This window comes from Neophocaena asiaeorientalis, unplaced genomic scaffold, assembly GCF_003031525.2.
Source record: "Neophocaena asiaeorientalis asiaeorientalis breed wild unplaced genomic scaffold, Neophocaena_asiaeorientalis_V1.1 scaffold762, whole genome shotgun sequence".
NCBI lineage: Eukaryota > Metazoa > Chordata > Mammalia > Artiodactyla > Phocoenidae > Neophocaena > Neophocaena asiaeorientalis.
The window spans coordinates 383,675-397,603 of record NW_020175828.1 but is presented as its reverse complement, the minus strand read 5'-3'; the positions used below and the strand labels follow the sequence as shown (position 1 = coordinate 397,603).

At 59.2% G+C, this 13,929-nt stretch overlaps 1 protein-coding gene and 1 pseudogene across 3 annotated transcripts in view; one reads left to right on the top strand and one right to left on the bottom strand.

Moving 5' to 3' along the window:
- The first annotated feature begins 3,027 nt into the window (after positions 1-3,027).
- LOC112391399 (uncharacterized) lies at positions 3,028-3,123 on the top strand (annotated as a pseudogene).
- Positions 3,124-10,468: 7,345 nt separating this feature from the next.
- Positions 10,469-13,929, bottom strand: part of FAM53A (family with sequence similarity 53 member A) — a 23,430-nt gene continuing 19,969 nt past the window's right edge. For all 3 annotated transcript variants that reach the window (XM_024732756.1, XM_024732755.1, XM_024732757.1), the window contains exon 5: positions 10,469-11,167. In XM_024732756.1, the coding sequence (XP_024588524.1) occupies positions 10,874-11,167 (294 nt within the window). In that variant the 3' untranslated portion in view covers positions 10,469-10,873. The remainder of the gene's footprint in view (positions 11,168-13,929) is intronic.

Below are 13,929 nucleotides of genomic sequence, written 5' to 3'. Positions count from 1 at the left end.
CCCACCCCCACCGGGCCTGGGTCCCATATGCTACTCGCCCTCCCGTCACCTGTGCCAAACTCACTGGCCAGACAGAGCCAGGGTCTAGGCTGGGCCAAGCAGCCAGGGGCTGCAGCCAGGCCGAGGCTGGGACGTGGAGAGAGGGCATGAGGGACGGAGCCCAGGAAAAGGGGGTCCCAGGCCCTCACCTTTGGGCGCTGGTCCCTCCCAGGGTCTCCACTCAGTGGGGTGGCTGCTCCCAAGGTCACGCAGCAGGTTGGTGGGAGCCTGGGGCTTGAACCTCAATTTCCCCGGGCTCCCCCTGGCAACCCACCCACCGTGGAGTGGCCCCTGGGGGATTCGGCTGTGTGAGCTCTGTGGCCTTAGGCGAGTCCTGCACCCTCTCTGGGCTCAGAGCCCCATCTGTAACTTGCAGTGTCCACTGACTAGCGCTGGGTTCAGTAAGCCCTGGGGCCACGCTCACAGCCACTGGGGCCACACCCACAGCTCACTCTGCCCCATCCGACCCTGGGCTCCTGCACTCCTGACAAGCCTCCTGGATGGCTGGCCTCCCTGGGGAGGGGGCATCTCATCTTGTCCACACTCCCCAGGGTGGCCAGCGCTCTTTGGGGAACGGCATTGATCCCCTTCCTGGACTCAGCCCTCTCTGGGAAGTAGAAGGAGCCACCAGAAGCCCTGAGGACACTGAAGTGGGGGGACTGACCGGGGGACATCATCGCCACCACACCCGGGGCCCCAGGGTCTGCGCCACCTCCACTCCCACCCCAGGTTCCAGACCACCCTCCCCCCCCCCACCTCACCCCCACCCCCGCAGGCTCGCCCACAGGCCAGGCAGGCTGAGGTCTCAGCCACTGCCAGTGGCAATCTTTGCTGCCACCCAGCGACCGCCAGGGGCAGTGCAGGTGGAGCCTCCGGCCACCGCAGGACTACCCAGCCACAGGGGCCTCCAGGAGCTGGCCAGTGGAAGTAGAGCCCCTCTTTGGGCCTGGACCATGCACCCCAGAGGCCCAGCCAGAGGGCAGCTGGGGACCAAGGGGGTGGGGCTGAGTTCTGGGCACAGCAGCCACTGCCTCGGTCTAGGGCCACCTGGCCCCGCCAGCTGTGGGGAGGTGAGCGTCCATCCTCCAATCCCTGCACGAGCATCCCGGTCGCCCCGTGAGGCCAGGACCCCTAGCCCCACACACTGAGAGCGTCCAGCGTCTGGACCCTCAGGCTTCAAGCTGAGAAACAGGCCTCGATCCAAGACCCCCGCCCAGCTTGGGCAGCCACAGTGCGATGCCCACGCGCAGCTGCTCCCCTCGGGCCCTCGGCCCCAGCCCACACCCTCAGGAGGATGGGGAGGGAGGCGCCCCCGCCGGCCCTGGCCTGTGATCCCCGTTGCTCTGGGCGCACCCGCATCCAAGCGTGAGCAGCTGGGGCATCACCGGCTGCACAGTGAGCATCTCAGGGGCCGTCTGCGGCACAGCCCTGACTGTGGGGGGCCTGTGTGGCTGCAGAGCCCCGGGGCAGCCCTGCCCCTCCCTGCCCTGGTCCGGGGTCTGTGAGCCGGGTCCGGAGGGCTGCGGGGGGCGGGTGGGATGGGCCGGGGAGCCCTAGGCGGCAGACACTGCCTGACAAGGTGAGGCCCAGCCTCTCCCTCCCTGACCCATGAAGGGACAAAGCCCCCCAGGCCACAGGCTCCGCCCCCCGGAGGCCCCTCTGTGCACTGGCCTGTCATCCGTCAGGTCCACCTGCAGCCTCCCCCGCAGCCCCTGGAGAACCGCCCGGGCCCGGCACAGAGCGGACCCTTGGCAGACGGGAGCCCGACGCCCAGGGCAGCCCTGCCCACACCCGGCTTTCATGGAGGGCATACTGGGGTCTCCCAGAGCAAGTGTCTCAGGCCCAAGCCAGCCCCCCGGGAGGAGGGAGCCAGCCCTGAGTCCCTGGTAGTCCCAGGGCTGCCGTGGCTGTCCTCACCACACAGACCCACCTGGGCCACCCAAGGCAGCTCTGAGATCAGGGCCCCCCCACAAAGGCCAAAACCACGACAGAGGGGCAAAAACCGTGGCCGCTCAACACCCTCAACACCCTGCCTCGCCCTCACGCCCCGGGTCCATTCAGACAGAGGAGGTACTATGCTGGGAGGCGAAGCCAGGCCCTGGGCCTGAGTGAGGACCCGCTGCCCCGTGTCCCCAGCACCCCTGAAGGAGGAGGCCTTGGTATCTGTTAACGGACAGGGTGTCCTGCCGCCCGCCTGCCAGGGCTGGTGGAGGTCTGTGCCAGGACAGCAGGACAGAGGACCCACGCCTCGCTCACAAGGGCATCAGCCACCCCTGCCAGCCGCCCTGAGCCGAGCTGCACCCACGAGGCGGCCGTGCTCCCAGGAAGCCAGGAGAATGGGCGTCAATCCCCATTGGACGGATGCTACGCTGGGGCCCAAAGAACTGGGGCTCCCGGGGGCCGGGCCCTGGACCTCCCTACCCTGGTCCAGCACCCTGTGTCCTTCTGTCGACGGCGAGCACAACCAGGCTAGCGGCGGCCACGCATCCAGCCAGGCGTCGGTGGCGGGGCTGGGAGACTGGGAGAACTGGGCACCAACCGCGGGGTCCGCAGATTCCATAAAGCACCAGAGGCAGCGTTTCCCCCTCGTGGGCCAGACAGCCTGTGCGGTCCCTGCTCACCTCCGCCGCCCGACGCGCTTCGCTTCGGGAACAGCCAGGCCTGAGGGCTGCCAGGTGCCGAGCCTTGACCTCGTGGACACTTGACACTCAGCCCAGGACCCGTCCCCCGCCTCCCGAGGCCTCTTCCTCTCCTGCACCAAGGGCCCTGATGTGCGATTCCATTTCCGTGAAATGTCCAGAACGGGTAAATCCACAGAAGCAGAGCAGGCTGGTGGGGTGATGGCCAAGGGTAGGGGGCTTCTTTGGGGCCACGGGGTGAAATGCCTCGGAACTGGATGGAGATGGTGGCTGCACAGCCCTGTCAATGTCGTAACTGCCACTTTAAGACGGTTAATTTTATGTCATGTGAGTTCCACCTCAAAGCAAGTTTCAAAAAGACAATTAGATTGGAGGGATACAGAGACGATTAGCATGGTCCCTGCGCAAGGATGACACGCAAATTCGTGAAGCGTTCCATATTTAAAAGAAAAAAGACAATGAGATAACTTGGATGTATAGTAATATATGAAATTAATACCTAAGTCAATAAATCTCATACACTAACAGTAAAAAGATGTTTGCAATTAATTGTGTAAGACTTTTAAAATAATAATACCGGAGAGGGAAGGCTTTGGTCCTGTGGCCGCTGCATCTGCCTGGCCCCAGCCCCCCTCTAGCCCCTCACCTGTGCCCGCCCACCTGTGCCCGCCTGGGCTCCCCACAGCCTCGCCCCAGGGAGCTCCTGGCTGCGCAGGTGTGGACGACATGACCCTCCCGCACGGCGGCACCCACAGCAAGCATCTCTGTCACCCCACATGTCCCAGGTCTCGGCCTGGGAGCGGCAAGGCTGGTGTTCATCCCAGATGCCACAGCACGCTCTCTCCACTGCAGTCCGTGCAATGCTGTGGGGTCTCATTTGTCATCTGTCACTGTGGTTTCTTGTTCCTGGAGCGAGTTCCCACCTGAAGGGGAGCTCCCTGGGGAGGGGTCCCAGCACGGGGCACATGCAAGACCCAGAGAAAGTTCCCCTGAGCTGAAAGGGCATTAATTGAGCAGAGGGCGGCCTCTGAGACACCCCATGACCCCCGCCTCCTGGGTTCACGCTGACTGTGGGCCGCACCCACACTTCCATCAGGCTCCACAGATGGTGGGGGTGCTGTGGCTAGCTGGCCCACTGAGGGAAGCCGGCTGCTTGCAAGTTTCCTTGGAGAAGCCCTGGCGGCAGGACCGAGGGTGACTCCGAGGAAACATGTGCGGTGCAAAGGGCAACAAAGAGCCATCAGGGTGGGACATACGTGGGGACACCCACAGCCACTGATAGCACATGACAGGACTGTCAACGTCCTGGGGGTAAAACGAGGCTGCCCGTGCACAAGAAGAGGACAGAAAGCCAAAAGGGCAGGGCCGGAATTAAAGTGACCAAGGTCCTGGTGTTGCGGGGGGAGGCAAAGACCTGGGTGAGCTTCAGACTTTGCGAGGTAAGGATACTCATTACGACGGCGGGGCACCCACTTACAGAGCAGAAACAGAACTCATAACATCACGACCAGGAGAGGGAGAAGCCACAGAACCCAGTGACGGAAGACTTACAATAAGTGAAAAAACACCTAATTCTCCAGGTAAAGCTGGAGGTGGGATTAAGAAAACCACTCTGGTCTGTTCACCAAAGACCTAACATGCAAGGCTACCGAAAGATTTAACACAAAAGGATGTAAAAATATACACCCAGTGACGTCCGCTTCTGGTCAGAATGCAGAGGGTGTTGAAACCCTCGGCTCCCGACAAGAAAACTCATCACATTAAAGCCAGGGATGCAGGAAAAGCAGCGCCTGCAGGGCAGCCTGAAGAATTGAGCTGCACAGAGAGACGAGCCTTTCCTCACGGGCACCTGGGGTGGGCACCTGTCTGGCACGGTGGGTCTGCCTGCAGCGGTGGGGGGTCAGCGGGCTTGGTCGACAGTCCAAACTATCAAGCGTCTAACAGGCATGGAGCTGGAGGCCCAGAGGGCAGAAGAGAGAAGACTACAGCAAAAAATCTAACAACCCACTGAGTTCAGAAGCTGGCTGAAACAGCAGCAACCATGCAAGATAAATACAAAGAAAAACCATTCCTAGGTGTGGCCAACTGCTGAAAACCAAAACTAAAGAGAAAAGCTCAAACCTTCCAGGAAAAAAGAAAAAAGACACATCACTTACAGGGATTCAAAATAAAATCACTTCTGACCTCTCACCAAAAACTATGCAAGCCCGAAGACAATGGAATTGTTTCTCTAAAGAAAGAACGAGACAAACTAGAATTCCATGTATGGCAAAACTATCCTTCAAAAATAAAGGCGAGGGCTTCCCTGGTGGCGCAGTGGTTGAGAGCCCACCTGCCGATGCAGGGGACGCAGGTTCATGCCCCGTTACGGGAAGATCCCACATGCCGCAGAGCAACTGGGCCCGTGAGCCACAACTACTGAGCCTGCGCATCTGGAGCCTGTGCTCCGCAACAAGAGAGGCCAAGACAGTGAGAGGCCCGTGCACCGCGATGAAGAGTGGCCCCGCTTGACACAACTAGAGAAAGCCCTCGCACAGAAACGAAGACCCAACACAGCCAAAAATAAATAAATAAATAAATTAGAAGAAGGCTCAACATTAAAAAAAAACAAAACAAAAAAGACAACAGAAAACAAGCGTCAGCCAGGATGTGGAGAAACTGGAGCCCTGTGCACGGCTGGCAGAACGTGAAATGGCGCAGCTGCTGGAGAACAGTGTGGAGGTTCCTCAAAAAACTAAACAGTCACCACTGAACCCGGCAATTCCATTTCTGGTCACACGCTCAAAAGAACTGACAGCAGGGTCTCAGTGGGGTATTTGTACCCCATGTTCATAGCAGCGTTACTCACAACAGGCAAAAGGTAGACACAACCCAAGTGTCCATTCACACAGTGGAATGTTATTCAGCCTTAAAAGGGAAGGAGATTCTGACACCTGCTACAACATGGATGAACGTTGAGGACATTATCCTCAGTGACGTAAGTCAGTTAAAAAAAAAATACTGTGTGATTCCACTTATATGAGTCCCTAGAGGAGTCAGATCCATAGAGACAGAAAGCAGATGGTGGGGGCCGGGGGAGGGGGACGGAAGGTTAGTGTTTAATGGGTGCAGAGCTCAGTTTGGGAAGATGGAAAAGTTCTGGAGATGGATGGCGACGGCTCCACAGCAACGCGAATGTACTTAATGCCACTGAACTGTGCACTTAAAAGCAGAAGTAGAGTCATGGATGTAGAAAACAAATTTATGGTTACCAGGGGGTAAGGGCGGGAGGGATCAATTGGGAGACTGGGATGGGCATAGACACACTACTGTATATAAAATAGGTGACTCATAAGGGCCTACTGTAGAGCACAGGGAACTCTACTCACTACTCCGTAATGGCCTCTATGGCCTAAAAAAGAGTGGATGTATGTACAGGTATAACTGATTCACTTTGCTGTACACCTGAAACTAACACAACGTTGTAAATCAACTATACCCCAATAAAAAAATTTTTTTAATGGTTAACGTGGTAAATGTTATGTTATACGTATTTTACCACAATAAAAAAAAAATTGGAGACAGGGTCTTTAAAGAGGTGAATAATGTAAAATGAGGTCCCAAGGGTGGGCCCTGATCCAACCTGACTGGTGTCCTTATAGGAGGAGGAGATTAGGACACAGACACACACAGAGGGACGACCCTGTGAGGACACGGGGAGGAGGTGGCCGTCTGCACGCCCAGGAGAGGCCGCCTCAGGAGGACCCAGCCCCGCGCACACCCTGAAATGGGACTCGCAGCCCCCAGGACTGTGGGGAGCAAATGCCTGTTGTCTGAGGCCCCCAACGCACCCTCCTCAGTCTGTAGTGTTTGCTGCGGCTGCCCTAGAAAACTCATGTACAGATTAAAGGAGAAACATCGTATGATCATCTCAACTGACGAATAAACAAAAATTCAACGTTCGTTCATGATTTTTTATCATTAGCGAACTAGGAATAAAATGGGACTTCCTGTGAATCTGCCGGGTCTTCCCCGCGCTCTGCTCCTTGTCTTTGGGGTTGGAGGGAGGACCTGGGGCCACAGGATGAGCCCCACCCTCTGCCACCAGCACAAGGATCCCCAACAAGCCCTTCCCAGGCCGCCCGCCCGGGGGCCTCCAAGGTGTCTTTTCAGCCTGTTAACAAGCAGTCCTGGCCATCGAGACCCAGCAAGGGGCACGAGATCAGGGATGTCGCCGTGAGCATCTGGGGATGCCAGCTCCAGCGCCCAGACCTCAGCCAGAGACCCAGGACCGGGTGGACAAAACTGGAAGGTGGACGAGGCCTGAGTCCCCTCCTGGACGCCCTTGACTGGACAGCCCTCGCCCGGCCAGAAACCACATAACATTCCCCACACGTGTGCATGCACACACGTGCACGTGGGCACAGCCCCACACGTGCATATACACGCCCATGCATGCACACACACATTCCACATGTATACGGCCATACGTGGGCAGGCACACAGACCCATGCATGCACATACACACACGTGGGCCCACCGGTGCACACGTGTGGGTGCACGCAGGTTCATGTGTGGGCACGTGGGTGTGCACGCTTGCATATGTGTGCACGGAGGTACACACATGCAAGCATGCCTCACCACATTCCAAACGGTGAGGCATTTATACGCCTCATTATTTAAACCAATGCAGTGACACTAAAAATTGCTAAAAGGATCTAAAAAAGAAGCCAGACGATTTGGCAATTCAAAGCTACTCTCCTAAATAACTCCTAGGTCAGAGAGCAAATGAAAGTTGCCGTGACAGAGGATTTTACAGGTGTTGGGAGAGAGACTGCACATCCCCGGGGCCAGCTTCAGGAAGTTGTCAGAGAATTCGCAGCCTTAAATGTTTTTATTACTGAGCAAGAGAGACTGAAAATAAATGAGCTCAACATTCGACACAAGGAGGGAAAACAGAACGATAAAGTAAATCCGCGGGAGGCAGGAGCGAGGAGTACAGATAAAGGCGGATTAATGAATTGGAAAGGAGGAAAATGGGGGAACTCAAAAGTAAATCCAAGCGCTGGTTCCTCAAAATAAATAAATAAAATAAACAAACGTCTGACCAGGCTAATCAACAGAGCGGGAGAACCCAGACGCCCTGCGGGCCCAGAAGAGGGGACCAGAGAGCCCGGATTAAAAGTGACAGGTTAGTACATGGGATATTCTTGATGAAACTGACAACGTTCTAAGACGATATAAATTACCAAAATCAACTTAAATAGGTTTTTAAAAGCTATATCCACAGCTGCAGAAAAATAGGAAAAGGTGCATGATCGGCAGGCACTTCCCCTCCCACTCGACACCAGGGCAGAGGCCCACGGTCGGGATGGGCTGCGGGCACCCCGGGAGGGGGGCCCAGCTGAGTAGTGGGGTGGCGGAGGGGGTCAAGGTCAGGGGGCCCGGAGAAAGGGAGGAGGGGCTTGGCACCTACGGGCTGGTGGCCACTGTGAGGGGACCAGGGCCCTCTCCCTGCTGTCCGGAGGCCTGGGGTGGAGGCCAGGAGACGGACCCTGCTTGCCCTCGACCCTGACCACTCTGACCCTTGACCCCGACCACCGCTGAGCTCCACCCCACCCCCACTGCCCCTCCACGCCGTCGTGTCAGGGCCTCCCTGGCCACACTGGATTCTCGGGGGCGTGTCTTCTCCAACTGGAATCTCCTCCATCTTGGGTATTTTGTAGGATTTGCCCAAAGTCTTCTGGGGTGGGTGTGGTCTTTGCAGGAAGATGCTCAGCCACGGCCCGTTTTGTTCAGTGGTTGCAGGACTAGCCCTGGGTTCTGACTTCCGGCACTGGCTTCTGCACTATTTTCCTGGGAATTCGCCCTTTCCTCCCCGCCGCCCACCTCGCCCTCTCACCATCGGCAGTGGCCCTGCTGCCCTCAGGCTCCGTCCTCTCGTCACCCCTGACTGTCCCTCTGGGCTCCGTCCCGCTCGGCCCGTCACCTGAGTCCATCAGAGGCAACACTCCCGTCTCCTCGCTCTGGCTCTGTCTCCTCGCTCTGGCTCTGTCCGCTTCCCTCATTTCTGCTCTTACTTTACCATCGATTCCTCCTTCTGTCTTTGACTTTATCCTTTAATTCCCCGCATTCAGGCACCAGCAAGCGACCCCTGAACGGTGACTGCCCGAGAGAGCTCAGATGGATTTTCCACTTCTGCGGGGAGAAGACTGTACGTGACCCTCCAAATCCAAGGCCTTTACTATCTGGGGGCAACCAGCATGGGGGTCACAAGGCACTCACCTGGAAGAGGTCAGGAGGCTGGGAGCTGCGGAGCAGCGGTGCTCACCTGGGCTCCTAAGACGCCCCTCTGCGGCCGCCCAGACCTGCAGGCTGACCCCGAGCAGCTTGGAGTGACACAGATGTGCTCGGCCTGGAGACCCACAGCCGGCCCAGCTGGACAGGGTTGTGGGGAGCTCTCCCCTGCCCGCCCGCCACCTGCCCAGGGCCCCCCGGGGCTGGGCCCGGCTGGGCTCACTCCTGCACACAGCACTGCCCCTGCCGTCGCCGACCCTCTCCCGCGCTTCCCCGCCTGGGCCCTACAGTAGCCTTTGCCAGCCAGGGTCCCCTCCTCCAGCCCCTGCTGAAGAGCCATCCTGGGGGCTCTCCAGCCATCCCAACACCACCAGCACCACGTCCCCTGCAGCCACCTTCCCGTCTCGCCCCCACCCCGGCCCCCTCGGCAACTTATTTTTGTTCTTTTCTCTTTCAGATAAACCTGGGCAGCTTCCAGGGCTTCCCTGGAGGTCCAGTGGTTAAGACTCCACGCTTCCACTGCATGGGACAAGGGTTCAATCCCTGTCAAGGAACTAAGATACCACACGCTGCGCAGCGTCGCCAAGAAAAGCCCAAAAAAGGGCTTCCCTGGTGGCGCAGCGGTGGAGAGTCCGCCTGCCGATGCAGGGGACGCGGGTTCGTGCCCCGGTCCAGGAGGATCCCGCATGCCGCGGAGTGGCTGGGCCCGTGAGCCATGGCCACTGAGCCTGCGCGTCCGGAGCCCGTGCTCCGCAACGGGAGAGGCCACAGCGGTGAGAGGCCCACGTACTGCAAAAAAAAAAACCAAAAAAACAAGAAAACCCAGGCAGCTTCCAAATCCCCGCTGTCCAGGTGACACCCCAGTTCAGAAAAGGCAGGAGGCCCCTCTGCATCTGTCTGCGGCACAGACATCCACCCGCCCCCCACTTCCCCAGGAGAGCAACCAGGAGCCCAACTGTGCCTCTGAGGACAGCGGGGCCCGCAGGCTGCCGCCGAGGTTTTAAGAGAAGAAAGATCTCTTCGACACTGATGGGAAAAGAAGGCTTTACCGCCACTTCAGTTCTGCAAGTAACTGTGTCAGAACAGGTGCTGCTGAGTTTCCCAAGAGGCAAGAGGAGGGTGGGTGCCCGGCAGGCAGCCGCGCAGCACTCAAAGACCCTGCTCCCCACCTTGCAGGGCAGGGCCAATGGGGGGCCCATGGGGAAGAGCACGCTTCCCAGCCTTGCCCGGCCCCCAGCTAAGCCCAAACCAGTTCAGAAGGCGCTTCCAGTTAACAACAGGGCCCCACGACCATTTTCTCAGGAAAGAAAAGCAGGAATATTTCTCCAAAGATTATAAACGTCTCCTTTCGCTATCGCAAATCCTTCCTCTTACCCAAAGTTCCTTAGATCAACGTGTTTGGTAGAAAACCTATGATTTTATTGTTAGAATGAACAAAAAGAGACGCGAGGCCAACCAGGCCTACGTGACCTGGGGAGAAAAGCGAGCGAGAAGCCACACCGCAAAGCAAATGAATGCCTTTTATTGAAGTGACAGAGCAGGGCTGCCAGGACCACGTCCTCACGGCCCGTCCCAAGTCCCCAGCGACGCAGCCCTGCTCCAAACAGCCCGGCACACAACGACCACGTCCACAGAGGGGCCGGCCACGCGCCCGGTGTTTCCGAGCAGCTGAACCACGCGCAGTGCCCTTCACAGCAGGCGTTTCACCAAAGGAACGCAAACCCACCCCAGGGTCTGTGCACAGACCCTGTTAACAGAATGCCCTCACAAAAATTCACTTCAAAACAGAGACGCTTTCTCGGAACCGTAAACACCGTAAAAACGCAGAACACTTCTTTAGGAAAGACTGGATCAAAGCGACACCTCGAGTTCAAAACAGCGCGTTCGCAGGGAAGAGCCGGGGCTCCCCCGCCTGCCGGTCAGTTGTTCTCGATCTGCTCCAGGTCCAGCTCGCCGCGGCCCAGGGGGAAGATGCCCTCCTCCCCAGCGCTGTCCCAGTCACTCGGGTCCCCGCCACTCCCGCCCTCGCCCTCACCGGCCACCCACCCCCGCCAGACCCCCGGGCTGGGGCCGGCGTCGCCGGGGCTGGGCGCAGCGGTGCTCATGGGGCCGTGCGGGTCGCACGGGGAGGACACGGCTGTCTTCACTTGGGCGTCTTCCTCATCCTCGTCTTCATAATCGAGGGAGCAAAGGCTTTTTGAATTTTTTAACGTCTGCAACAGAAAAGACATGGGCTTGAAGCATCTCCAGAAGGCCACAGGGGAGGTGGCATCCCACCAAGAGGGGTCCCCAAGGTCACAGAAGGTGCCCTCGGTCCCCTGGGCCCCGCCACACGCCCTCCCACCCTCGGGGCCACTTTCTCAGAGCCCTGCCTGCCCGCGCCCCTGCCTTGCCCAGGGCCATGGCCCCACTGAGACCCGGCTCATGGGGGACAGGGGCCCGGGGACTCGAGGCCGGAGGTGTGTCCACGATCCCATCAAATACCTGCGGAAGGACTGGCCGGAGGTCCGGGGTCCTCGGGCAACAACGGCCCCGCCGGCGCTTGTCAGCCCAGCCGGCGCCCGCCTCCACAGCCTGCCTCAGGGGACCCCCGCCAGGGCCCCCAGCTCCTGCCAGGCGAGCCCCACAGCCACCCCCGGGGCCCACCTTCCTCTCCCCTCCCTCTTCCAATGGTTCCGCTTTCAGCACCGACACGCCGCGACTGTCCTCACCTTAGAACGCCTGAGACGCACACTCTACACAGGGGGCCTCCCCTGAGCCTCCACCCCCTCCAGCCTGGCGGGCAGCTCCCCACCCCGCGCCCCTGAGAGCCGCTCTGCCGCTGGTCCCTCCCTGAACTCCTGGTCCTGCAGCTTCGTGCAGCGCCACGTGCTGTCCACGGCGTGTCCAGGCGTCACCCCTGGGCTGCCCACCCTGCCCCGCAGACACGTCACCACGTGTTTTTAGGCTTCTCAGGGCATTGGCAGAATCCGACATGGCGACGTGTGTGTGGGGGGGTGGCGGCCACGGGGCGAGGGTGCCCCCAGGCCTCCCGCGGTCAGGCTCCTGGACACACGTCTCCCTGGAACAGGCCCCCCAGAACCACACACACAGCTCCCTCTGGAACCAGCGCTTTCGGGGGTGCCACTCAGCTCCACCAGACCAACGGCCTTATTTCGGCTGTTGTCCTACTGTAAAGAGTGAGCCACCAAGAAGTAACACTGAAGAATCAAGTCCCTGAAGATCTGACAACTGGCCACAAGCCCTGGTCACAAAATGAGGACGCGTGAGATAATTTCTTCTTCATTCAAATCAAGGCGGACGCCACAGTCAAGGTCACTTTCGTACGCAGACCCCACAGCACGGCGGGCCCAGCCCTCCATCCACAGCAGCAGAAGCCGACGTGTCCTTCCTCACATCTCCACCTACAAAATTCTCCTTCTGATTCAGAGCACGGAAGTCGAAGCCCTACCCAGACGGTAGTAACCTGACAGCTGGCGGGAGGACCACGGCCCACAGGTCCTCTCGGTGGCCAGGACGGAGGCCCGCCTACGACCACAACTGTGGCTCAAGCGTGAATGCGGCAGCTCTGGACACTCCCGGCTCAGGCCACGCACAGCTCGAAGCCACTGACACTTCACACTGAAGAGCCCAAAAGGGGCGTCACAAAGCTCCAGAGGGCCGGGCCTGACCTGACACGTGTGACCCTCGCTGCCGGACGGTCCTGCTCTGGTCTGACGGTGACCTGCATCTAAGCAGATGGACAGAAAATATCTTTTCAAAATCAAAGGTCAGGACTTCCCTGGTGGCACAGTGGTTAGGAAACCGCCTGCCAATGCAGAGGACACAGGTTCGATCCCTGGTCCAGGAAGATCCCACAGGCGGTGGGGCAACTAAGCCCGTGCGCCCCAACTACTGAGCCTGCGCTCTAGAGCCCGTGAGCCACAACTACTGAAGCCCGCACACCTAGAGCCCACGCTCCGCAACAAGAGAAGCCCCCGCAATGAAAAGCCCGTGCACCGCAACGAAGAGTAGGGTCTGCTCGCCGCAACTAGAGAAAGCCCGCGCGCAGCAACGAAGACCCAACGCAGCTAAACATAAATAAATAAATAAATTTTACAAAAACAATCAAAGGTCAAAACTTTGAGTTCTGAGTCAGGGGCCCTCAGTTTTAGAGGGTCTTTCACCTTGTGTGCAAAACAGCCTAGGGGACGCGCCCACCACAGACCACCCAACTGACGCAGGCAAGAGCTCACGCTCAACCCCCCGCGGCTGGAGCAAAAAGGCCCCGTGAGACTGAGCCGCAAGCTTCTGCAAGAACAGACACCATCCTGCCAGCAAACGGCCGGCCCGGCCCAGCCGCAGGCTCGTCAGGTCTCTTCCTGGAAGCACAGCCCAGTGTCCATGCTCGAGACCAGAGCTGGCCCTGCCCACAGGCCACGGCCACAGCCCAGGCGGGAGCCCCCGGCTGCCCGGAGCCCCTGGAGCCCAGCACCCGGGTGCGGGTCCAGCCTGGGCTCCAGCCGAGGAGAGGAACCCGGACATGCACCGCGGCCGACCTGGCCGAGCCAAGGCCCTCCTCACCCGTGGGGGGGGGGGGGGGGGGGGGTCCACCACGAGCAGGACACATGTGGAAACGGGGGCCACCTGAGGGTCGGCACCCCGTCTGGACTCCCAGCCTCCCCAGGCAGCACTGGAAGAGGCCTCTCTGTGGAACTGGGGGTGAAGACTTGGGGGGTCCCAGCACCCCACAAAAAGCTCACGGCCGAAGGGCCACACCCAGGCACATGGGGCCGCCGATCGGCCTTTGGGTCCCCGTCTTAAACGCAGGCAGGCATCCCAACGTTACCAAACACCTGGGGACAGCATCTTCTACGTAAGGCAGCAGTGAGGATAACCCAAAAGAGGACGCAGTTTGGAGGAAACAGGCGATGCAAGACAAAGAAAACGTCCCCAAAACCAGACCCCCAACACCCAGGGATAAGATCCTCCATCT